Raw genomic sequence first — 27790 nt, 5'->3', positions numbered from 1 at the left:
AAAGAACTCACTTATCACCAAGGGGATGTTAAGTCGTTTATGAAGGATCCACCTCCATAATCCAATCACCTCCCACAAGACCCTCCTCCAACATTGGGTGTTACATTTCAACATGAGATTTGGAGGCAATAGACATCTAAACCACATAATTCTACCTCTGGCTTGCTCCTCAAATCTCATGCTTTTCTTACATTGTGAAAAGAACAATCATCCCTTCTCAATAGTTTCCCCAAATCTTAACTCATTCCAGCATCAATGAAAAGTCCAAAGTCCAAAGTTTCATCTGAGCACACATGAGCCTGTGTGCTCCATGAGACTCCTTCCACATATGAGCCTGTAAAATGAAAACTATGTTATTTACTTCCAAGATATAATGATGGTATACACATTGACTAGACATTCCCATTCCAAAAGGGAGAAATAGGCCAAATAAAGGGTCAGTAGGCCCCAAACAAGTCTGAAGCCAGGCAGAGTGATCATTAAATCTTAAATCTCCAAAATACTATTCTTTCACTTCATGTCTCGCATCCAGGGAACATTTATGCAAGGGGTAGGCTCCCAAGGACCTGCGCAGCTCTGCCCCTTTAGCTTTGCAGGGTGTAGCCCCCATGGCTGCTTTCATAGGTTGGAGTATGGTGCCTGTGACTTTTCCAGGCTAAGAGTGCAAGGTACTGGTGTTTCTACCTTTCTTGGGTCTGAGGGTTGCAGCCCATTTCCTGCAGCTCCACTAGGCAGTATCCCGGTGGGGACTCTGTTTGGGGGCTCCAACGCTACATTTCTCCTCTGTACTGCTCTAGTAGAGGCTCTCTGTGAGGGTTATGCCCCTGTGGCAGGCTTCTGTCTGGGCACCCAGACTTTTTCATACATTCTCTGAAATCTACAGGGAAGCTGCCAGGCCTCCTTCATGCTTGCATTTGTGCACCTACAAACTTCATGCCATGTGGAAGCTGCCAAGGCTTAGGGCTTGTGCCCTCTGGAGTAGTGGCCTGAACTGTCTCTGGGGCCCTTTGAGCTGTGGCTGGAGTTAGACTAGCCAGGGTTCAGGAAACAGTGTCCTGAGGCTGAGCAGGACAACAGGGCCCTGGGCCTGTCTCCTGAAACCATTCTTCCCTTTTAGGCCTCTGGGCCTGTGATAGGAGGGGCTGGCTTCAATATCTCTGAAATGCCTTTGAAACCTTTTCCATTGTCTTGGATATTAGCAATCTAGCTCTCTTTTAATCATGCTAATCTCTACAGCTAGTGATCCTTCCATAGCCTGCTTGTATTGCTCTCCTGAAAATGCTTTTTTCTTTCTTTACCACATAGCTAGGCTGCAAATCCTTCAAACATTCACCCTCTGCTACCCTTTTAAATTTAAGTTCCAACTGTAAGTTATTTATTTGCTTCAGTATCTGATCATAGGCTGCTAGAAGTAGCCAGGCCACATCTTGAATGCTTTGCTCCTTAGAAATTTCTTCCACCGGATTCCCTAAGTTATCACTCTTAAGTTCAAACTTCTACAGATCCCTAGGACATGGACACAATGCAGCCAAGTTCTTTGCTACAGCATAACACAGGTGACCTCTATTATAGTTTCCAATAAAGTTCTCACTTCCATCTGAGACCTTGTCAGCCTGGCCTTCACTGTCAATATTTCTATTAGCATTTTGGTTACAACCCCTTAAAAAGTCTCTAAGAAGTTCCAAACTTTCCCTTGTCTTCCTGTATTCTTTTGAGACCTCCAAATTCTTCCACCCTCTGCCCATTACCCAGTTCCAAAGCTGCTTCCACATTTTCAGATATCTTTATAGCAATGCCCCACTCCTCAGTATTAATTTTCTGTGTTAATCTGTTTATGTGTTGCTATAAAGAAATACTTGAGACAGGGTAGTTTATAAAGAAAAGTGTCAGGCCTCTGAGCCCAAGCTAAGCCATCATATCCCTTGTGACCTGCATGTATACATCCAGATGGCCTGAAGCAACTGAAGATCCACAAAAGAAGTGAAAATAGCCTTAACTGATGACATTCCATCATTGTGATTTGTTTCTGCTCCACCCTAACTGATCAATGTACTTTGTAATCTCCCCCACCCTTAAGAAGGCTCTTTGTAATTCTCCCCACCCTTGAGAATGTACTTTGTGAGATCCACTCCTTGTCCACAAAACATTGCTCCTAATTCCACCATCTACCCCAAAATCTATAAGAACTAATGATAATCCCATCACACTTTGCTGACTCCTTTTTCAGACTCAGCCAGCCTGCACCCAGGTGAAATAAACAGCCTTGCTCACACAGAGCCTGTTTGGTGGTCTTTTCACATGGACACATGAGACATTTGGTGCCAAAGACCTGGGTCAGCGGGACTCCTTTGGGAGACCAGTCCCCTGTCCTCACCCTCACTCCATGAAGAGATCTATCTATGACCTCAGGTCCTCAGACCAACCAGCCCAAGGAACATCTCACCGATTTTAAATTGGGTAAGCAGTCTCTTTTTACTCTCTTCTCCAACCTCTCTCACTATCCCTCAACCTCTTTCTCCTTTCAATCTTGGTGCCACCCTTCAATCTCTCCCTTCTCTTAATTTCAATTCCTTTCATTTTCTGGTAGACAAAGGAGACACATTTTATCTGTGGACCCAAAACTCCGGTGCCGGTCACAGACTCAGGAAGGCAGCCTTCCCTTGGTGTTTAATCATTGTGGGGATGCCTGCTTGATTATTCACCCACATTTCAGAGGTGTCTGATCATGTGGGAATGCCTGCCTTGGTCATTCACCCTTAGCAGCAAGCACCACTTTTCTGGGGGGCAAGCACCCCCCACCCCTTCTCCCATGTCTCTACCCTTCTGTTTAAACTTGCCTCCTTCACTATGGGCAACTTTCCACCCTCCATTCCTCCTTCTTCTCCCTTAGCCTGTGTTCTCAAGAACTTAAAACCTCTTCAACTCTCACCTGACCTAAAATCTAAGCACCTTATTTTCTTCTGCAACGCTGCTTGGCCCCAATACAAACTCGACAATGGTTCTAAATGGCCAGAAAAAGGCACTTTTGATTTCTCCATCTTACGAAATTTTTGTCGAAAAATGGGCAATTGGTCTGAGGTGCCTTACATCCAGGCATTTTTCACACTTCGTTTCCTCCCTAGTCTCTGTTCCCAATGCAACTCATCCCAAATCCTCCTTCTTTCCCTCCCGCCTGTCCCTTCAGTCCCAGCCTCAAGTGCCGCTGAGTCTTGTGAATCTTCCTTTTATACTGACCCATCTGACCTCTCACCTCCTCCCCAGACTGCTCCTCCTCAGGTCGCTCCCCGCCAGGCTGAATCAGGCTCCAACTCTTCTTCAGCCTCTGCTCCCCAACCCTATAACCCTTCTATTACCTCCCCTCCCCACACCCAGTCTTGTTTACAGTTTCATTCTGTGACTAGCTCTCCCCAACCTGCCCAACAATTTCCTCTTAGAGAGGTGGCTGGAGCTGAAGGCATAGTCAGGGTACATGTGCCTTTTTCTCTATCAGACCTTTCCCAAATCAGCCAGAGTTTAGGTTCTTTCTCATCAGACCCCACTAAATATGTACAGGAATTCCGATATCCTACAATTTAACCTGGAGTGACTTAAATGTCATCCTAACTTCTACCCTCTCCCCAGATGAACAGGAAAGAGTTTTTTCTCTAGCCCAATCTCATGCTGACAACTGCCAGCTCCATGAGCCAGACCTCCAGGAAGGCATTACAGCAGTTCCCCAAGAGGATCCCCAATGGAACTATCAGGCAGATTCCCCAGGTATAGCTAGTTGAGATTACACGATTTCCTGCCTAGTTGAAGGGCTTAAAAAGGCAGTTTACAAAGCTGTTAATTATGAAAAGCTTAAAGAAACTACCCAAGGTAAAGATGAAAACCTAGCCCAGTTCATGGCCTGCTTAGCAGCAACCCTTAGACACTTTACTGCCCTAGATCCAGAGGGGCCAGAAGGCTGCCTTATTCTTAATATGCATTTTATCACCCAATCCACTCCTGACATTAGGAAAAAACTTCAAAAACTATAATCCAGCCCTCAAACCCCATAACAGCAATTAATCAACCTTGCCTTCAAGGTGTACAATAATAGAGAGGAGGCAGCCAGACAGCAACGCATTTCCGAGTTACAATTACTTGCCTCCGCTGTGAGACAAAACCCAGCCGCACCTCCAGCATACAAGAACTTCAAAATGCCTAAGCCGCACACACCTAAGCTACAGCAGTCAAGCATTCTTACAAGACTTCCTCCATCAGGATCTTGCTTCAAGTGCTAGAAATCTGGCCACTGGGCCAAGGAATGCCTGCAGCCCGGGACTCCTCCCAAGCCATGTCCCACCTGTGCCGGGACCCACTGGAAATTGGACTGCCCAGCTCACCAGGCAGCCACTCCTAGAGCCCCTAAAGCTCTGGTCCAAGGCTCTCTGACTCACTCCTTCCCAGATCTGCTCAGCTTAGAGGCTGAAGACTGATGCTGCCCAATTGCCTTGGAAGCCCCCTGGACCATCACGGATGCCAAGCTTTGGGTAACTCTTACAGTGGAGGGTAAGTCCCTCCCCTGTTTAATCGATATGGGAGCTACCCACTCAACATTACCTTCTTTTCAAGGGCCTGTTTCCCTTGCCCCCATAACTGTTGTGGGTATTGATGGCCAAGCTTCAAAACCCCTTAAAACTCCCCCACTCTGGGGCCAACTTGGACAACATTGTTTTATGCACTCTTTTTTAGTTATCGCTACCTGCCCAGTTCCCTTATTAGGCTGAGACATTTTAACCAAATTATCTGCTTCCCTGACTATTCCTGGACTACAGCCACATCTTATTGCTGCCCTTCTTCCCAACCCAAAGCCCCCTTTGTGTCTTCCTGTCATATCCCCCCACCTTAACCCACAACTATGGGACATCTGTACTCCCTCCCTGGCAACTGATCACATGCCCATCACCATCCAATTAAAACCTAATCACTCGTACCCCACTTAATGCCAGTATCCCATCCCACAGCATGCTTTAAAAGGATTAAAGACTGTTATCACTCGCCTCTTACAGCATGGGCTTCTAAAACCTATAAATTCTCCTTACAATTCCCCCATTTTACCTGTCCAAAAACCAGACGAGTCTTACAGGTTAGTTCAGGATCTGTGCCTTATCAACCAAATTGTTTTGCCTATCCACCTTGTAGTGCCCAACCTGTACACTCTTTTGTCCTCAATACCTTCCTCCACAACTCACTATTCCGTTCTTGACCTTAAAGATGCTTTTTTTCACTATTCCCCTGCACCCCTCATCCCAGCCTCTCTTTGCTTTTACCTGGACTGACCCTGACACCCATCAGTCCCAGCAGCTTACCTGGGCTGTGCTGCCGCAAGTCTTCAGGGACAGCCCTTATTACTTCAGCCAAGCTGTTTATCATGATTTACTTTCTTTCCACCCCTCTGCTTCTCACCTTATTCAATATATTGAGGACCTTCTACTTTGTAGCTCCTCCTTTGAATCTTCTCAACAAGACACCCTCCTGCTCCTTCAACATTTATTCTCCAAAGGATATTGGATATTCCCCTCCAAAGCTCAAATTTCTTCCCCATCCGTTACCTACCTCAGCATAATTCTTCATGAAAACACACGTGCTCTCCCTGCCGATTGTGTCCGACTGACCTCTCAAACCCCAACACCCTCTATAAACAACAACTCCTTTCCTTCCTAGGCATGGTTGGATACTTTTGACTTTAGATACCTGGTTTTGCCATCCTAACAAAACCATTATATAAACTCACAAAAGGAAACCTAGCTGACCCCATAGATCCTAAATCCTTTCCCCACTCCTCTTTCCGTTCCTTGAAGACAGCTTTAGAGACTGCCCCCATACTAGCTCTCCCTGACTCATCCCAACCCTTTTCATTACACAGAGCCGAAGTGCAGGGCTGTGCAGTCAGAGTTCTTACACAAGGACCAAGACCACGCCCTGTAGCCTTTTTGTCCAAACAACTTGACCTTACTGTTTTAGGCTGGCCATCATGTCTCCATGCAGCGGCCACCACTGCCCTAATACTTTTAGAGGCCGTCAAAATCACAAACTATGCTCAACTCACTCTCTACAGCTCTCATAACTTCAAAAATCTATTTTCTTCCTCACACCTGACACATATACTTTCTGCTCCCTGGCTCCTTCAACTATACTGACTCTTTGTTGAGTCTCCCACAATTACCATTGTTCCTGGCCTGGACTTCAGTCAGGCCTCCCACATTATTCCAGATACTGCACCTGACCCCCATAATTGTTTCTCTGTGATCCACCTGACATTCACCCCATTTCCCCATATTTCCTTCTTTCCTGTTCCTCACCCTGATCACATTTGGTTTATTGATGGCAGTTCCACCAGGCCTAATCGCCACTCACTAGCATAGGCAGGGTATGCTATAGTATCTTCCACATCCGTCATTGAGGCTACTGCTCTGCCCCCCTCCACTACCTCTCAGCAAGCAGAACTCATTGCCTTAACTCCAGCCCTCACCCTTGCAAAGGGACTACATGTCAATATTTATACTGACTCTAAATATGCCTTCCATATCCTGCACCACCATGCTGTTGTATGGGCTGAAAGAGGTTTCCTCACTATGCAAGGGTCCTCCATCATTAATGCCTCTTTAATAAAAACTCTTCTCAAGGCTGCTTTACTTCCAAAAGAAGCTGGAGTCATTCACTGCAAGGGCCGGCCACCAAAAGGCATCAGATCCCATCGCTCAGGGCAACACGTATGCTGATAAGGTAGCTAAAGAAGCAGCTAGAATTCCAACTTCTGTCCCTCACAGCCGGTTTTTCCTTTCTCATTGGTCACTCCCACCTGCTCCCCTGCTGAAACTTCTACCTATCAATCTCTTCCCACACAAGGCAAATGGTTCTTAGACCAAGGAAAATATCTCCTTCCAGCCTCACAGGCCCATTCTATTCTGTCATCATTTCACAACCTCTTCCATGTAGGTTACAAGCCGCTAGCCTGCCTCTTAGAACCTCTCATTTCCTTTCCATTGTGGAAATCTATCCTCAAGGAAATCACTTCTCAGTGTTCCATCTGATATTCTACTACCCCTCACGGATTGTTCAGGCCCCCTCCCTTTCCTACACATCAAGCTCAGGGATTTGCCCTGCCCAGGACTGGCAAATTGACTTTACTCACATGCCCCAAGTCAGGAAACTAAAATACCTCTTGGTCTGGGTAGACACTTTCACTGGATGGGTAGAGGTCTTTCCCACAGGGTCTGAGAAGGCCACTGTGGTCATTTCTTCCCTTCTGTCAGACATAATTCCTCAGTTTGGCCTTCCCACCTCTATACAGTCTGATAATGGACCGGCCCTTATTGCTCAAATCACCCAAGCAGTTTCTCAGGCTCTTGGTATTCAGTGGAACCTTCATACTCCTTATTGTCCTCAATCTTCAGGAAAGGTAGAATGGACTAATGGTCTTTTAAAGACACACCTCACCAAGCTCAGCCTCCAACTTAGAAAGGACTAGACAGTACTTTTACCTCTTGCCCTTCTCAGAATTAGAGCCTGTCCTCGAGATGCTACAGGGTACAGTCCCTTTGAACTTTTATATGGATGCACATTCTTACTCGGCCCCAACCTCATCCCAGACACCAGCCCTCTAGGCGACTATCTTCCAGTCCTCCAGCAGGCTAGACAGGAAATTCGCCCTGCTGCTAATCTTCTCTTGCCTACTCCATATTCCCAGCCACATGAAGACACCCTAGATGGACGATCAGTTCTCGTTAAGAATCTGACCCCTCAAACTCTACAACCTCGATGAACCGGACCCTATTTAGTCATCTATAGTACTCTAACCACTGTCCACCTATAGGACCCTCCCCACTGGGTTCACCGTTCCAAGATAAAGCTGTGTCTGTCAGCCAGCCAGCCTGATATCTCCTCTTCCTCCTGGAAGTCGCAAGTACTCTCCCCTACTTCCCTTAAACTCACTCGCATTTCTGAAGAACAATAAGAACCCTTATGAGCTTAATACATCCCTTCATTCTATTAGGTCTATCCATCCTTACCTTACTCATTGCAACAGGGCTTTACACAGTCACCCCCACTACTTAGACTGTGCCCCAAAAAGTTGTCATTCCTACTATATTCTGTCTAGTCATACTCCTATTCACCATTCTCAACTACTCATAAATGACCTGCTCTTGTTTACACTGCTGGTTTACATTGTTCCTCCAAGACATCACAGCTGATATCTCCTGGTGCTATCCCCAAACCGCCACTCTTGACTCCCTCTTAGAGTGGATAGATGATTTTTGGTGGTAGGGCATCCTCCAATACTTCCACCCTGATGAAGTTCTATTCTTTAGTTTTCTACTCACTCTTATTCTCATTCCCATTCTTATGCCATTCTCTACCTCTCCCTAGTTACCTCCAGCATGCTATCAATCTCACCCACTCTCTCCTCACTGCCTCCAATCCTTCTCTAGCAAAGAGTTGTTGGCTATGCGTTTCCCTTTCTTCCTGCTTTTACACAGCCATCCCCACTCTACAGGCTGACTGGGCTACCTGCCCCATCTCCCTACACCTCAGAACCTCCTTTAATAGCCCTCATCTGTACCCACCTGAGGAACTTCTTTACTTTCTAGACAGATTTGGTGAGAACCCTCCAGACATTTCACACCAACAAGCTGCCACACTTTTCCGCATCTACTTACGGCAACTTTCTCCTTATGTCAGTTTCACCAGCCACATATTTGGATCCCTAACCACACAAACAACTATCCCTGTTGCCATTCCTTTATGCATCTCCCAACAACAGCCTACTGGAATCCCTTTAGGCAACCTTCCACTGTCCAAATGTTCCTTTACTCTTTATCTCCAGAACCCAGCCACACACATTACCAAACAGATGGGAGCATTCCAACTTCACATTACTGATAAGCCCTCTATCATTACTGACAAACTAAAAAACATTGGCAGTCACTATTGTTCAGGAAGACACCTACCCTGCATCTCACTACATCCTTGGCTACCCTCCCGCTGCTCGTCTGAATCTCCTCCTAGCCCTTCCTCTTGCTTTCTTATACCCAGCCCCATAAATAGCAGTGAAAGGTTACTTGTAGACACTATGTGCTTTCTCATACACCATGAAAACTGAATCCCTCCCTCTATGCAGTTGCACCATCAATTCCCATTACAACCTCTAATGGCTGCTGCCCTTGCTGGATCTCTAGGATTTTTGGTGTAGGATTCCTCTTTCAGTATACCCTCTCACCTTTTCACTTTACATTTCCAGTTCTGCCTGACACAAGGTCTCTTCTTTATATGTGGCTCTTCCACCTATGTGTGCCTACCTGCCAACTGGATGGGCACATGTACTCTAGTTTTCCTCACCCCCAAAATCCAGTTTGCAGATGGGAATGAACAACTGCCTGTCCCCCTCATGACATCAACATGACAAAAAAGAGTCATCCCACTAATCCCTTTACTTGTGGGTCTAGGACTTTCTGCCTGCACTATTGCACTTGGAACTGGAATAGCAGGCATCTCAACCACTGCCACAACATTCTGCAGCCTCTCTAATGACTTCTCTGCTAGCATTACAAATATATCACAAACTTTATCTGTTCTCCAAGCCCAGGTTGACTCTTTAGCTGCAGTTGTCTTCCAGAACCGCCAAGACCTCGATTTACTCACTGCTGAAAAAGGAGGACTCTATATATTTTTAAATGAAGAGTGTTGTTTTTACCTAAATCAATCTGGCCTGGTATATGACAACATAAAAAACTCAAGGATGGAGCCCAAAAACTCGCCAACTAAGCAAACAATAACATTGAACCCCCTTGGACACTCTCTAATTGGATGTCCTGGGTGCTCCCAATTCTTAGTCCTTTAACACCTATTTTTCTCCTTCTCTTATTTGGACCTTGTGTCTTTCGTTTAGTTTCTCAATTCATACAAAACTGCATCCAGGCCATCACCAATAATTCTGTATGACAAATGTTCCTTCTAACAACCCCACAATATCACCTTACCCCAAAATCTTCCTTCAGCTTAATATCTCCCACTCTAGGTTCCCACATCGCCCCTAATCCCGCTTGAAGCAGCCCTGAGAGACATCGCCAATTATCTCTCCCTCCCACCCCCCAAAATTTTCGCTGACCCAACACTTCACCACTATTTTGTTTTGCTTTTCTTAGTAATATAAGAAGACAGGAATGTCAGGCCTCTGAGCCCAAGCTAAGCCGTCATATCCCCTGTGACTTGCATGTATACATCCAGATGGCCTGAAGCAACTGAAGATCCACAAAAGAAAATAGCCTTAACTGATGACATTCCACCACTGCGATTTGTTTCTGCCCCACCCTAACTGATCAATGTACTTTGCAATCTCCTCAACCCTTAAGAAGGTTCTTTGTAATTCTCCCCACCCTTGAGAATGTACTCTGTGAGATCCACCCCCTGCCCACAAAACATTGCTCCTAACTCCACTGTCTATCCCAAAACCTATAAGAACTAATGATAATCCCATCACCCTTTGCCGACTCTCTTTTTGGAATCAGCCTGCCTGCACCTAGGTAAAATAAACAGCTTTATTGCTCACACCAAGCCTGTTTGGTGGTCTCTTCACACGAACGCGTGAGACAAAAAGTGGTTTATTTTGGTTCATGGTTCTGCAGGCTATACAAGATGCATGGTGCTGGCATCTGCTGCTGGTGAGGGCTTTGGGAAGCTTCTAACCATGGTGGAAGGTGAAGGAGGAACAGGCGCATCATGTAGTAAGAGCAGAACAAAGGGCTGGGGGCGGCAGGGTGGGTTTCATGTTCCTTTAAACAACCAGATCTCACATGAACTATCTGAGCCAGAACTCACCTATCATCAAGAGGATGTCACTAAACAATTCGTGAGGAATCCACCCCCATGACCTAATTACCTTACACCAGGCTCCACCTCTAACATTGGAGATTATGTTGCAACATGAGATCTGGAGGGGATACACTTCTAAACCATATCATAAAGTGAATAATTATGGATGGATGATGGTTGAAGAATGTGAAAATTCTGTATTATATCATGTTAATCTTTCCTGATCTGTGTTCTGTGAGGTCTCTCATATCTTAATTGGTATCCTAAGGGAAAAAAAGTGTTCTGAGTCTTAAAAGGTGCAGCAAAACTATGTTAAACTAATTCAATATTTGGATTTGTGTTTTTTAGAATGGCAATAATTCTCCAAACTTTTATATATTAAAATAATTGACTAGCTGACTCAAGTCTATGGTGTAGTTGGGGAGTGAGAATGAGTGAACTATGTAGGATTTCTAAAAAGAACTCTACTTATAGAATGCCTTTATTAATTTATTTTTTTCAAATAGGGCCCTATTACTAGCAATCAGAATACTTGTGTTCAAAATACTGGAATACAATATGGAGAATACTGATACTGATTTTAAAAATATACCCCTAAGTAAAGCTATAAGAGCATAAAATAGTTACCTAGTTCATATAATTTGGGATTTTTATGGCTTTTATTGCTTTAACTAAATTGTTCTTTGGTGCAATTTCATTGGTCTACACTCAAGGACACTACAGGCAACAGTCCTATAAAATGCTTTGCTTTGTCTAATGTAAGGATATTATTGTGATATATAGATAATAGCAAGAGTGTAAAACTTATGGCAGGGCTGGGGGCTAGAGGAGGGATAGCATTTGGAGAAATACCTAATGTAGATGACGAGTTGATGGGTGCAGCAAACCACCACGGCACATGTATACCTATGTAACAAATCTGCACATTCTGCACATGTATCCCAGAACCAGGCACAGTGGCTCATGCCTGTAATCCGAGCACTTTGGGAGGCTGAGGCGGGCGGATCACAAGGTCAGGAGATCGAGACCATCCTGGTGAACACGGTGAAACCCTGTCTCTACTAAAAATACAAAAATATTAGCTGGGCGTGGCGGCGGGCACCTGTAGTCCCAGCTACTCGGGAGGCTGAGGCAGGAGAATGGCGTGAACCCGGTAGGCAGAGCTTGCAGTGAGCCAAGATGGCACCACTGCACTCCAGCCTGGGAGACTCCATCTCAAAAAAACAAACAAACAAAAAAAAAAAAATGAAAAAAAAACTTATGCAGATTGTATTTTCTAAAAAGGACCTCAATAATATTCCCATTCCCACATGCTCTTATGCAATGTGACCTTGTTAGTATTCCATTAAGAGATGGATCTATTTCTCTTTCCTCCTGAGTCTGGGTGGGCTTTGTGACTGACTGCTTTCACGAAAGTAAGTGATATGACTTCTGAGGTTAGGTAATAATAAGAAGGTTTTCAGTCTCTACTAGAACCTTTTGTAATGCTTGCTTTCAGGATGCTCCCTCAAGGATCCCAGAATCTATGCTGTGTGAAACCCAAATAACATGGAGAGACCATAAATGGGTGTTTGGTGGGCAACCGCTGTCAAGATTACAGTCGACAGCCATGTCAGATCACTGTAGCCTCAGTTAATATCTGACCACAGCTGCATGAGAAACTCTGGGTGATAACTACACTGCTGATAACAATCAACCAACAGAAATGTGAGGAAAAATAATGAATCATTGTTTTAAGGCACTTGATGCGGGAGTGGTTTTGTTACACAGCAACAGATAACAGGACAGAACATAAGTGAATAAAGCACTCATATTTTATTAAAGTTTTTACCTCCATTTTATGACAGTACCCTTGTTTTTCCTTTGACTCTACTCTCTTGTTTTATATTCGTATTATCCAGTTTATATTTTATCCATCTTTGTAAAGCACCTTAAATTCATTTTGTAAAATGACCATATGTACATAATTCTTTATGAAAGGAATTCACATCATGTCAAAGTCAAAAATATATATATTAATCCATTTGCCTTTTCTGAGTCTCACAAAGAAAATGGGAGGATACTAAGAAGTAATGTTACACTTCTGCTTTCAAGGAAATGGAGTTTTGGGGAGCAAGCAAGAGCTTCCTATTTGTTAGTGCTATTGGAGCAAGTAGAAAAAAATGTTTGGCTATGTAGACTTATTCAGCTTATTCTATCTATGAATGCAAATTTGTTTGGAAAAAAATCACACAATGCTAAGTATGTCTTATACTTTAGTGCACAGAAGAATAAAGAACTATGTTTCTAATCTCTGAAGCATTCTTCATCAAAATAACAAGATTGGCAGGTGAGGATGGCAGATATAATGGAAATCTGAATTCTCAAATTAGCAAATAATACAATTTCTAGTTAATTTTTATCTCAAAAATTTGTAATATCTAGTTTACTAAATATGGAAGCTAGAAATTACCTTTATGTAACAAAGAAATCTATTGTTCAGGAAACAATGTAGAACATTTAAATAGCATAAATAGGTAAAGCCAAATGCATTTTACAAACAAGTAATTGGTATTTATTAAAGAATATTTCTTCTTTTCTATTGGCAATTCCCTTATCAGTTTTTCTCAAGTATTAAAATAGCTCATTTGCTTTTTCCTTTAAAGATATCAGGATTGTGTTTTAAAGGAGCATACTTTCTGTCGTCTTAAATGAGGCAAGAACAAATGAAATGACTGGAAAGTGTCCTGAAGCGAGAATATATATATTTATTCTTTATATATATATTCTTTATATATATATATATAATATGCTGAAAAAAGTGTCCAAATGCCACTGTAAATTTTTTCCTTATTTATGGTAGTATGTGGAAAGCTGAGAATAACAAAATGTCTTTGTTTATGTGCACTATGTTTAAAGAAGAAAAAATATTTTTTAGCTTCATGTAAATGCTAATAATATTTATATTTAAATAAAAACATATTGATGACAATTTTTTACAGTAAAACCACTTTAACTGTAACTGAAGAACATTAGCACCTGCAGGGGCAGGATTTCTGCGTGTACAGAGAATGTGGGACCTGGGCTGCAACCGCACTCCAGAGAACACATCAACAAAGTCGAACATTTAAACCTCTCTCTGGCATACTTCCAGCTCCATATTACATGGCAATGAAACTTGAAGTTGGAGTTTTTGGGTGGGGTGAAATGGGGGCGGTGGGAGAAACTAGATTGGGGGATGATAGAAAATAAAGAAAGTAAATCTACAGTTTGACTTTATTATTATTCACTTTTGTTTTTACTGTTTCCTTGCTTGTTTCAGAAATAACTTGCTGATAAATCAATAATGTGGAGATCTTCACTTTGAACAAGATATTTATGTTTATTTTTTCTCAGTTTTCATGATTTTTACTGGTTAACTCCACCACATACTGAGAACAGTCACTAGTACCTGGTAAGTGCATGGTCAGTAATTGTTCATGCGGGTTATAGTAACAACAGCTAATACTTAGATGCCACTTGCCATGTGCTAATCATTGTATTAATTATCTTCCATATATTAAGTGATTTAATTCTGAAAACAACATTGTATCATTGTTATCTCTATTTCCTAGGTGATAAACTGAGGTCTAGGGTTGTAACTTGCCCAAGGTTATACAACCAGCTCTGTTAGGAAGGGAATTCTAGCCAAGGTGGTCTGACTGCAGAATCTGAGCTTGCATCCACACCGCTGTTACTGCCTCTCTGAAAGTAAAGTTCTAAAATGTGAGAGGTGATTGTTTATTTACACACTCCTTTAGGAGAATCTGAGAAATTGATCTGAGTGGGAAGATAAAATTGGGGAGCATTTAGGTGGCTCTGCAGAGAAGTTGGCAGCACTTGAGGAACAAGAAGCACTGTTGTTTTGAATAATTACATTCCTCACTTGGGTCATCTAAGGTCTTGCAGAAAAGCCTCCTGCATTAGATTGAGTGAAAGATGTAGTTGTCATGATTGCCGTGTGGGCTGAAGTGACAGAATAAATGACCTCACTGGCACAGTGCCGCTCTCCAGGAGCCAGGATGCACAGAAAAGCAGGGGAATTTTAGGGTAATTTGAGCGATATTTGCAGTGGTGGCAACACATGGCTGTTTCTTCACAGCAGGCAGCAGTAGCAGGGAGTCTTTTTTAGGGCTCTGTTCTTATCACCTAAAACTTCCAAAGCTTAACTGACTGCCAAGATAATTAACCCCCCTGCATACTGAAGGTTCTTTTAGATCCACTTTCTGATACATTAAGAAAAAGAAAGAAAATAATCATTTTCAGGTTGAGCTGCCTGGCCCTTAGATGTCGATATACGGCAAATTGCAGCCTGATAGGAAATAAAATCACATTTCTTAAGGACAATTTTGAAAGAAACCTATTATTTTTTCCCTTATTTTTGAGGGCATAAAATTGTAATATACTTTGTAGACCTTATTATTTACATTGCCTCAAATGGGGGGTTGGAATTAGAAACATAGTACATTGGCACCAGAAGAGATCCGTTGCAGCTAAACTAACCCTCTCATTTTATATTAATCATAACTATCACACAAACCTGTGATGTGCAATGTCTGAAAGAAATACCAGGTACAATGTTCTGTACTTTCAGATTGCTTACCAATCTTAATGCTTGCTCAAGCCATCAATGTGGGGTAAATAATTCAAATCCTTTTCACTTAAATGAAAATGCTCAAGGAGCTTTGTGGATCTCAAATCCATAGTATGATTTTCACTGAATACTTACTAGAAACAACAAACAACCTTTATATCAATGAAAGGGTTATGATGTTTTGGCTCATCAACATGGGTCCACATTCATCTTAAGAAAAAAAACAACATTAGCATTTGGTATTTTCAACAACAAAACCAAGCTGTATGGCATAGGGAACATTATTTTTGAAAGGCAGTGAGCTCTTCCAATATATTATTGCATTAGTTCAGATTGTATATCAGCTGTGCAATTATGGTACATCCTCAATACAAAATATTATTCAGCCATTAAATGAATTAATGGGCTAGACTTGTTAATTTAGCAAGTGAGAAAAGCAGGTAACATAGACATTATTATAATGTGATGTCATATTAATGTTCTCAATAAGATGATATGAACAGGAAGAACAATATGCAAGAATATATGCCAGTTGGTTAACATGAATTGCCTGGTTGAGGGTGTGAGTAGGAATGGGGGATGGGAATAAATGTGCAAGGAAAGGGCAGCGAAGCGAGAGAAAAAGAATAAAAACACATTAACTTAAAACTTATGCTATGCACTTATTTCAAATCACAGATGCATGTAGAAAAGACATTAAAATCCCATGTTAAAAAAGTATGTCGGCTGGGCGCGGTGGCTCAAGCCTGTAATCCCAGCACTTTGGGAGGACGAGGCGGGCTGATCACGAGGTCGAGAGATTGAGACCATCCTGGCCATGATGGAGAAACCCCGTCTCTACTAAAATTACAAAAAAATTAGCTGGGCGTGGTGGCACGTGCCTGTAATCCTAGACACTCAGGAGGTGGAGGTAAGAGAATCACTTGAACTCAGGAGGCGGAGGTTGCGGTGAGCCGAGATAGTGCCATTGCACTCCAGCCTGGGCAACAAGGGCAAAACTCGGTGTCAGAGAAAAAATAAAAAAGTATGTCATGTTTCCTCTAGACTCAAGAGAACATAATTGTAAACTGGAATATTATCCTTACACTATACAAATGTATAGCTGTGGAATATACCCTACAGAGGCAGAAAGCTTGGGTATGAATCCAGCCATTTTCAATCCTTATCTGAGTCTGAGCAAGTTTGTGAGAGCTCCTATAGGGGAGCAGCAGGGGCTGTAGCTTTGAGTTTGAAAACTAACTTTGCTATTTCCTACCTGTGTGACATTAGACACTTTTCACGTTGAAAAGACAAGGATAGAATTGCATATGTTAGTGTGAGAATTAAATGGGATAGCACAGTTTAACTATTCAAAACTGTATCAACGTTCAAGAAAGAAATATTTTCTTTAAATGCCTTTACCAAGTTATTTAACTCTTATCTGTAATCTAAAACCTAGGAACCTGAAGCTTGAGCGCTGAATGATGACTTTACAATGATTCTTATTAAGTGCTATGTTATCATGTACACCCTGTAAGTGCTATAGTGGTAGCGATTGTGGAAATTAATAAGGACCAAATTGACCAGAGAGCTTCATAATATGAAGTCTTGAATGATGGGTAAAATTTGCATTGAGAAGACATTCCAGGTAGGGGGAAAACTTGAACAATGGGGTACTATTTCTGGATTCATACTGAATTCATAATTCATGCTTCCCTCAAAAATTTCATGTTGGAGAAATTAGACAATAATGTGATACATACAAATGGGTCCTATTTTGTAGGGCGGTGAAGATGTGTGTAGAAAGCTAGATAGAATATACAGAAAATTAATGATGCAGAGTCAGCATTTAATTTTATGGGGCTGGCATTAAATTGAAAAGGACTGAATAAATGATGTCATCATCAAATTATGAAAGGCTTATTAGTTATGCCTAGTATGAAGATTGTGGATTATTTGTTTATAGACCCTCATGTTATTTCTAATTATTATATTGCATGTAAATAAATTTTTTCCCAACTACAGTGTAATCGGTCGACCAACAGATATTTTTTATTAGGGGATTATTACAACTCTAGTTAATAGCAAGTTTTCACACAGTCAGAGAATTTATCTTATACTTCCCTGGTGTCTGTCCATCTCATTGCTTTAGGCCAAGCTTAAAGTATTGAGTTATTTGATTGAATCTTCTGAGATTTTATAACTCCCCCTTTGTTTGTGAAGAAAAGAAGAGTTTGTAATTTAGTATTTACTGATGATCTTGTGACATATTTTACAGGTTAAGGTGGTTGAGTCTCAAATCTTAATATTTACCTAACTCACTATCAAATGAGGAAGTGGAATAAGGAATAACATGAGGAAAGACAAACAAATGGAAAATGAAGCATGACTTTATTATTTTGGTAAGCTCCTTACAAATCCTCCAAAAATGTCTTTTCTGAAAAAATTGAGTTGAATAATATATGCTCAAAGCTATATTGCTCGCCTAATTACTCTGCTTTCTCTATGCTCGCCTAATTACTCTGCTTTCTCTACTTTACTAATTTGAAGTTGCTGGGTCATCCCTTTCCACCTAATTGCATGGTGTGTGTGAGACAAACATGAAAGGCTTGGCTAAGCGGGCTTCCAGAACGGAATAGGTAAAGCAAAAGAGCAAAGGCCAGATTGTTCAGAGGGTGCAGACGTCTTATGACATCAAACATGTGGTCAGGAAGCAACAGAAGATAAAAGTAACATCGATTCAGGAAACCCAAAATAAAAAGGGTACCTGTGTTTAAGGAATAACAGAACACCATCCAGTGAATGTCCTGAGCCGGGCTGAATAATTACAACACAGTGTAATAAATGTTAAACAGATAAGTACTAGATAGAGTGGTGAGACAAAGGTAGAAGCGATTAATTCCTTGTGTGAGTCAGAGAAGGCTTCCTAAAGAAAGATGCATTAAGGGCAAGTAATATTTGCCAGAGTAATGATTGTCACAAGGAGGAAATTCCAGAAAAGGGGAATTCGGTAAACCATGGCAAATTTGGGGAAAGGTAAAGTGTTTGGTATAACTGAATAAACTTGTCAGGCAAAAATGAAAACTGGGGAGGAAAGTAGATATGAGAAGCTCTTAACTGTCATACTAACAAATATAAGCTTTGTCCAATGATATCTACGGAAAGGTGGATGAAAAGAAGACAGTTGGGTGAATGCTTGCCCTAATGATCTGAACAGTAGTTCATCTCCAAAGATCTTATTTCATAAATATTTCCATCGTATTCATTCCTAATGGCTGCTGTAACAAATTATTCACAAACTCGGCTTAAGACACCATAAACTTATTATCTTATAGGTCTGGAGTTTAGAAGTCTGAAATGGGTTTCTCTGAGCTAAAACAAAGTTATCAGCAGGGCTGACTCCCTTCTGGAGATGCCAGGGAAGAATACCTTTTTCTGCTTCTAGAGGCTGTCCTCATTCCTTGGTTTGTGGAGTTCCATTTCAATGCCAGCAATGGCTGGTAGAGTCTGCGCCACACTGCATCACTGTAACTCCTGCTCTTCTTCTGAATCTCTCCTTCACTTATAAGGACATTGTGATGACACTGGGCCCACCCGGATAATCTAGAATCATCTCCTCATCTCAAGGTCAGCTGATTAATAGCCTTAATTTCATCTGCAACTTTAATTCTCCTCACCATGTAATCTACCATATTAAGAGGTTCTGAAGATTAGGGCATAGACATTTTTTTGGGAGGGGGCATTATTCTGTCTACCACGGGAAGTTTTGAATACATCTATTAAACAGATGAGTATTTTCAATATCACATTTCTATAACATTATCCTGCAATGGCACTGATAATAATAGGTCACAGGCTTACCATGTAAGAAATCAGAAGTTATTATCATGGATTCCCTAAAAATGTAAAAGACCCTTGGCAGGTAGCTCATCTTTCTTGAGAACAGGAATTCAGCAAAACTGTAGCAGAATTACTTCATTTAGATAACATTTTATTTGTTAGAGCAAGATTTGGCAGGCTTCATTTCAACAGCTGGAGGAATTAATTTAAAATCACAAATTTAGTGTATTGGCACACTTTTACAGGTCGGCAAAGAAAAATTACCTATTTTTGAGATCAAAGTCACTGCTTCTACATTTTAATGAGAAGATTTAAAGACAGATAGAAGCTATACATTTAAGCAGATATGATTTAATAGATAGTAGAAAACTGTCAGAAAATGGATCCACTGTGAAAACCTCTGCAGTTCTCCATGATTTCTTTTTTAACAATAACAATTTTAAATGTGTTTACACATTGTTAACAATAACAATTTTAAGTGTGTACTTTTCTGAACAGAAAAAATAGCAATTCACTTTATAAATACTTTCATATTTACAATACCCCTTTAAAAATAGTAAATTAAAGGGAATATTGCAATGTGAACTGCAATATTTCTAAAATTAAAAATAATAAAGGATTCAAATATACTAATGAGATAGTATAACTTTCACTTCACTGAAAGGTAATAGAATAGAATACTTCAGCTTTATTACACTGTTTTTACATTGATAGGTATAAACAATATTATATCTTGATACATTTATATTTTACTGATTAAATATCCAAAGTCACAATCTGTGAAATAAGTAAGGAAATAGTATATATCTCAGTCTAACCTTAGAAACAGATTTTTTTCACTTTTTTTTTTTCAATTTGTGGAGGTAAACCTTTTTTTTTTTTTTTAGAATATTAGAAAAAGAAATATATTTAGCAAACAGAAGTCTAAGTTGTTTTAGTGGACATTTAAGTTCAGAACAATTCACAAAATGGTAAAATGTGTTTCTTCAATTCTTTATTTTATGTCAACAATTTCTCAGCTAGTCTACAGAAAAAACAGTTCATTCAAAATACATCTTATCATTCCCTTTTCACTGTTTGATATTCTGCCCCTTCATTCTCTTATGTTCCACTTTCTGTAACGGAGCTCATTACCGAGGTGGTAGGGGACTAGTTTCAAAGGCAACATGAGTCACAAAAATATCAAGCCAGTGGTTTCCTTCAGGACATTCATATACTTCTTGTGTTAGAAAGAAAATCTTTCCTTGGGTGCAGTGAAATCACTCCTGAGAAACCAATTACTTTCCAAATATCTGCAATACTATTTTTGACAAAACTATTTCACATAGAAAAGCATAGTATATCTATATGATACATAATTTTACCTTATTATCTACAGTTCCTATAGCATAAACAGAAAAACTGACTTAAAATACTTTTTGTCTAGTAGTTAATAATTGGATAATTTGATGAGTCATTTTTATACATTGGTCATCCACAGCTTGGAATTTTTATTTTTGTGCAGTTGTAATTATCCATCATTCTCTGTGTTTACCTTAAACATCCAAAACAACAGGGGACATTTTTGAACAATCTGTAATACTCTTCTTGAATCTAAAAATTAAAAAAAGGAAAGGAAGAAATGTTAATCTTAACAATCACATTTAATTTTTTTTTTCAAATCACAATAAATTGTTATATATGGTTTTCTAAAGTATTATAGCTCAGAATATGTCCATTTAAGTTATATTTATATCCCTAATACCAAGGTTCTTTTAGAAGCATATTTTCCTATGAACAGCTAGGCGATTTAGGCAATAAAGGCAGAAGTCATAAATCTATGAGAGTAAGAATTTTCTATCAATTTGGCAACTGATGCTACATGAATATACTAGGAACCACCAAAATAAGAAATTGTTTACCTTTCTAGATAAAACACACAGGAATAAAAAAATGAACATCCCCTGGAAAGCATTGCTGACTGTGAAGAGGTAAGCTGTAACCACTGATGCGTGCACAACATGGAGAACCCCAAAGATCCAGGTGGTGCCGAGAAGGAACAGAAGAGCGAGGGCTCCTCTTGCACAAGACCTATCACATATGAGAAATGCGTCAGTGAAGAAAGCTACGTATAGTCAACATATCTCCCAAATTACTCAAATTATGTGGGAGGTGAGTTTTCAGTATAACCAAGAAACCTTTTACAAATAGACCTAATAGAATTTCCAAACTGCTAAGTTGTGCTGCAGTTAGGTGGGACAGCCTTTAGGGTATGCTACTGAACCGTGGCAGGGGTGTGCTTCCAAAGTCAAATTGCTATTACCAAAACATGGAATTATGTTTAAGATTAAGTAATTTCCTTCATCTTAAAATATTTTTGTCTGGTGTACTGCAGTGTGCATGCTTTGATTTCAAATGTAATGTTGCAGGAATTCCCAAAGGTAAGACATATATCTGTTAGGAAGTATTTTCCCTAAGAAACTCTGAAAAGTATACCATGTGGACTGGGGTCAGCACATATCTATTACATCAAAGGAGGCTCTGCTTTTCTTTCAGGTTTAGAAGAAACGAACGTGTAGGATATAAAAATAGGGTTTTGTTTTATTTTGTTTTGCTTTTGCAAAATAAATTCATTACAGAATGCTGTTTTCTTAAAAATTAAAGAGAAAATACACACACATACGCACTCTTACATCTTTTCATCAGAATGCCTGTGACTTTTGGTAAAACAATATTCTACCCTGCTCACTAAGGACATTGCCTTGGAAATGAAGCAACTAATGATTATTCTCTCATTCATTTTTAGTCCAGTCATTCTTTATTGCAGTAGACGTTTTAGCAGTGTACCTCAGAAAATGAGTCATTTTCAACTTTATTAAAACCAGTACACTACATGAAACCATAACTGGTGAGGACTAAAAGAAAGTAATCGATCAAACATTTATTAAATCCCAACTATAAATCTTGTGCAAGGTATTGAAACTACAGGAGTGTTCCCAAGCAACACAAATAGTCTGTGGTTTCCAGTGTTCCCTATAGCATAATTCAGCTCTTCCTGAACAAATCATTTTCAAGGTTTCAATAAATCAGTTTTAAAGCGGGAGGGTGGGTGTAAAGGAAAAATCATGACAACATGCAAACTAGGGATAACAAGAAAGAAACAGTTACTAAGTTCTGAAAAGCATTTTATAAAAGAAAATCACTAAGGCCTTCCTTGCCTTTAACACAGTCATCGTCTTTTCCCTTTCAAAGGGGTGTATGTTTGAAAAAATTGCTTCTTACCACTGAATCTGCAGTAATTGTAGTCTTAATATACATACTAAATGCTATTTTCCGATGCGTCTTTTAAATATGGTAAAGTATGAAACAATCATTTAAAAATAATTCCCCAAATTATTTGTACTTTGAGTTACTAAAGCTTTTAATTACCAAAAAAAAAAAAAAAAAAAAAAAAAAGTGAACTTAAAGACGCATTTACCTTATGTTCTCAAAGCAACTAACTTCTGGTTTCAACCCTGCAGTGTGACGAAAAACTTTGTATATGATGACTCCAAAAGCCAAGAGATTAACCTGGAAAAAGAATTAATTTCAAAGAAGAGATAGTTTTCATCTTAAATTGGATATATATAAAGAAAATAAATGGTAAAGATTTCAATAAGATAGAAACTAAAAATCATGGCATTTATATAGTTCTTTACAATATCACTGAAAATTATCAGTACAAGTGGTACTGAAAACAACCTGTTTATGAAACTTCTTCAGATGTTATCATCATACCTAAAGATTGATGAGTATCATCTGCTGCCACTAATATGATTAATATATACATTAAGTTAAATTTTGGTTTGGAAACCTTTATAAACACTAAAGAAAGCAAATTTTTGTTCAGTAAATTCTATACTGTTTCTTTGAAGAAACATGTTAGTGATAATTCTGTGAACCCTTTAAAAATTTAGACTGGAAAAGAAAAATTGAAAGATTGAAAAGAAATAAGAAAACTCAACAAAACACTCTCAGTTTCTATTGTGAGGAAATGTTTGAATGTACTTTCTCTCGTATGATTTATCTAGATTCTCTCCTAATACAAATGTTAATATTTCTTTTTCCTTGATTTAACCGTGGATGCTTTCAAAATGTAAATCAATGAATTAAATGTTTGTTGTTAGGCAAATAAATGTTAACACATTCTATTATTTGTATTTTGTAATATGGGCTAAATAGAATTGGAGAGTTGTCACCCTTTTTATTGTGACTGCATTAGGAAAAGTTGCCTCTTATTTTCCTTTTTCTATACTTTTGAAGACCTCCAAGTCATATTTGCAGTGTTAGAAGGCTAAATGAGGGGTATATGTTAAATGTATAGATAGTCTAATATGAGCATGCCAATAATTTAAAATATTAAATATTATAGAAATAGTTGGAAGGCTAATCCCTTATGAAGTCTATTTTATTAATTCAAGCAGATTTTTCCAAAGACACTTTGAAATGACAACAGCAAAGTGCAACATTATAATTTTCAGCTAATTCTTCTACTAGTAATTCAGAAGCTTACAGTTTTCAAACATTTCTTTTTTCTATCTTCTAATGAGTTTTATGTAGCCTCTCAAAATGGAATTTAGCATATTGTAGTATTACAAACAACAGTATCAAATAATGGGCCTGAGAATTTCATGTTGCCACTTTTGTATGGAGGGGTCCTTGAGAGGAAATCTCGGAAGAATAAGGGGTCTAGTCTCTACTTCCTGTTTCCAAATGTCCATTACTTCTAATTATATGAGTAATTAATCCTAATTATAGTAATGCTTCCATACTTTAGCAATTGTAGAGGTGAGATAAAGAATATTTAAATTGATTTAGGTGATAGTTCCATCCTCTTTGTATGCTCATATAATTAACTGGAATGACAATTAAATAATATTTAATTTTATAAGTAGTCTTTCATAGTCATGAAACTGGAATACTTAGTATTTTCTAGATTTCAATAGCTATAGCTTCTTTGTATAAATTTGGAAACAACTGTATTTAATTTTATAAATATATGCACATATATTTACAAATAAGAGTTGTAAAATTTGGTTAGTCTAAATAATATATGCCTACCCATTATTGATTTGAAAAACTTTAAATAATTTTTATGAGGTATTTATATTGATCTTGTTATCTCAACAAAGAAAGACTTAGAAGATAAAGTAAATGACGAGAAAAGCTGTTCTCTAGATCCACCAGTTTTCCACATAAATAGTAATTTATTTAAGTTTCTTAAACTTCTGTTTTCAATAAAACTGAGTTTGAAAAATAGTTGCTCGTACTGCTAATGGTTTCTCAGAGGTTCACATTCATTTTGGATATGCTCTTCTACATCACATGCTGAACTAGTGAAGAGAGGAAATGGAACATTCCCTGAGGTGATCCAAATCTTGAAAGTACATTTTTTCTGTAAAAAATGGAAAATGTTTACATACTTATAAAACCCAGGTGCTGCTGGGCAAGTGGGAGACTAATTCTTATTCTATTAGCTCATATTTTTCCAAATTTAAGAGAAAACAGATTAAAACATGTTTATCAAAAGGCATGATAGTTTCATGTTATCCAAAAATCACAAATATACTGATTATATTATCCACATTCATTGATAATAATACAAATATGTGGAACTTTTTATTTTCACTTATGCTAAGAATTTTTTTAAAGGGCCTATTAAGTGTCTGGTGCAGTGGCAAGGGCTAGGTACCTATTAATGATTAAAACAGACATGGTCTTTTGTTCTCATAGATTCTATTGAGAAACAGATAGTAAACAAATAATCATACAATCCTTATAAATCTACAAACTGTGATAAATGCTATTAATTCACAAATTAGAACTGTTAGGAGAGACAAAATGGACATGTAAGATTAGAATGAAGGTTTAGGAAGTACCTTTCTTGGGACTTAGCATTTAAACCTGGATTTAATCAGTTATAATGCATTAGTAGATCAAATAATGAAGGGAAAAAAGTATTCTACAGAGAAAAACAGCATAGGAAAATCTTCAAGGCTTCAGGAGCTAAGAAAGTGATATTCCTACAAACAATTGATAAAGATGGCTGGAGTATAGTAAGCAAAGCGAAGAGTGGCATGACATGAGTTGGGTGAGGAGGACAGGGACAATTATCACTTAGATTTTATTTGAAGTGCAAAGGTTTATTTGCTGTTTTGTTCAATAATTATTTATGTATTGTAGGCTTTCTCCTTAAAGAGCCTATAGTATGCTGGAGGAGATGACCAGAAAACAGGCAAGTGCAACACGACTCAGAAAGCACCAGGTAGTTGTTTACATAGTTTCATGAAAGAACACAGGAGACTGCACCTTAAATAGGGATTTCTAAGCAGTCTTGAATGACCAGTAGAGGGAAAGGAGGACAACACAGAGAAATAAATGATTACTGTGAACAGCAATCATTGGACCTATCTATGTACTCTCACTTCCTAGGTGATCAGACCCAATGGTTCATGCCACTCTTCCCTTTGTTTACTATACTCCTGCCGCCTTTATCAATTGTTTATAGGAATATCACTTTCTTAGCTCCTCAAGCCTTGAGGATTTTTCTATGCTGTTTTTCTCTATAGAATACTTTTTGTCCCTTCATTATTTGATCTACTAATTCATTATAACTGATTAAATTCTAGTTTAAATGCTAAGTCCCAAAACAGGTACTTCCTAAACCTTCATTCTAATCTTACATGTCTGTTTTGTCTGTCCTTTGGCCCAATCTAACTCCTCCATTTGGAAGTCTAATAGGCATTGTGAGTTAAAGAAAAGTCAAAAACCAAACTGCTGTTCTTCCTGCAAATAACCTATTTTTTTCTGCAATCTTCCCCATCTCAAAAAAATGTTATCTTATTCTTCTAAGTTATCAGTCAGTGAACTCTTTATTTCTACCTTTAAAACATGTTCAGAATATGACCACTAACTACTTACCATTTCCACAGACACTATCCTGAAACGGGCCACCATCATGCCTCCTCTGTGCTACTTCAGAAACCTCCTAATTGATCTCTCTTTTGCCATCCTTATCTTCCTATAATCTATCTCATAATAACAGTCAGGCTGATCTCTTTAAAATGTAAGTCAGATCTTTTCACTGTTCAGAATCCTCCAATGGCTTCCTATGTCATTCAGAGTTAAAATAAAAGATTGCGCAGTGGGTTTTAAGGTCTGAATGATTTGATCTCTGCTATACCTCTTCCCCCAAGCGTTACTTCTCTATCTTTTGACCACTTCACTCCACTCACAGTGAGTTCATCATAGTTTCTCCAGTACCCCATGCACCATGCCATAGGGCAGTTGAATTTGGGCACTAAGATATTCCCATGGCTCATACCCTCATCACTCTGTTTAAATGCCATCTTGCCTACATACTCCCTGCCATGTGCTTATATTAAAAAAACTGAAACTCAAATGATAAAATCAGACCTAAGTTCAATTTTATGGAAATGTAGAGAATGATGAGTATTCTTTACTGTTTTGCACAATGCAAACTTTGTAGGCCAACATATTCTTCCCTTGCCTTTGTCATTAAAAAACTGACACTTTCCTTGACCAAGCTTTAGCCAGGTTCCTGTGAGTCCCCTTCACTACTAGTTAAGCCTTGACCTTGGGCTTCAGTGTCTGATCTTGTGGAGTCCAGTTTTAGTAAAATTTCTGATAAGTCAGTTTAGAGAGAATCTCCTCACTTCTGATACCTGATCATTCTTAATACCTAATCAAATTCTTCAACTCACATCCTTGATATTTGCTCACCCTGGCTTGCCATTCAGTAGGAATCCTGTTAAGTCAGTTTAGCAAGAATTCCTCTTACCCATGTTGTCTCTTCTCAGTAATTATTCCATTACCCTTAACTTGCACCTTGGCTATAAATCCCCTGATTTCAGAGTTGGGCCAATCTGCCTCTCCCCTGCCATAGTTTTGACACCTATCACAGCAGTCCTGAATAAAGTCTCCCATGCCATTAACAACAGTCATAACAAGTTTTTTCTTTAACTTTGTATCAGAATAATAACTTTTGCCAGAAAAAATACTTATCTAAAATTATTTAGAATATGTTTTTCTTTCATTACTCAAAATTTCCTGAATGATATGATCCAAAGTCATATTACAATATTCAGCAAAGTTGGGGTAAATAAAGAAAAATGTAAGTTTTCCCAGTTACCCCTAATGTCATATTAAAATATTCAGCAAATTTGAGGTAACTGGCAAAACTCACATTTACTCCTTTATATTGTCTGTGTCCTCTGTTTATCCATAAATATATAAGCTACTTCAAATCCTTTTTCTAACTGTGTCAAAGCTTTAAATAAAGAATCAGTATCACCTAAAGACATCTAAAGGCACATGAGTTTATGTATCTAGAGGTGGAAATAAAGTTTACACGGTATGGAAAAATATCTTTGGGGAATTTTATGAAATAGGTATGAAGTGTTTGAAATGAGGTTAAAAAAAGGATACCTCAAAAAAGGAGGATAAAGAATTAGAAAGCATTTTTAATAATAAAAAACAGTTTTC

General features: G+C 39.0%; 1 protein-coding gene across 1 annotated transcript in view; it reads right to left on the bottom strand.

The window, feature by feature from the left end:
- Positions 1 to 20244: 20244 nt before the first annotated feature.
- The window catches only part of ADGRL4 (adhesion G protein-coupled receptor L4), a 116518-nt gene continuing 108972 nt past the window's right edge, over positions 20245 to 27790 (bottom strand). The window contains exons 13-15 of the mRNA XM_031002412.3: positions 22725 to 22816; positions 21169 to 21337; positions 20245 to 20860 (exon numbers count right to left, since the gene is read on the bottom strand). Of these exons, the coding sequence (XP_030858272.3) occupies positions 20798 to 20860; positions 21169 to 21337; positions 22725 to 22816 (324 nt within the window). The 3' untranslated portion in view covers positions 20245 to 20797. The remainder of the gene's footprint in view (positions 20861 to 21168; positions 21338 to 22724; positions 22817 to 27790) is intronic.

Source organism: Gorilla gorilla, chromosome 1 (genome assembly GCF_029281585.2).
Source record: "Gorilla gorilla gorilla isolate KB3781 chromosome 1, NHGRI_mGorGor1-v2.1_pri, whole genome shotgun sequence".
Classification (NCBI taxonomy): domain Eukaryota; kingdom Metazoa; phylum Chordata; class Mammalia; order Primates; family Hominidae; genus Gorilla; species Gorilla gorilla.
Note: the sequence above shows the minus strand (reverse complement) of the source record. Positions and strands in the feature narration are given on the sequence as shown.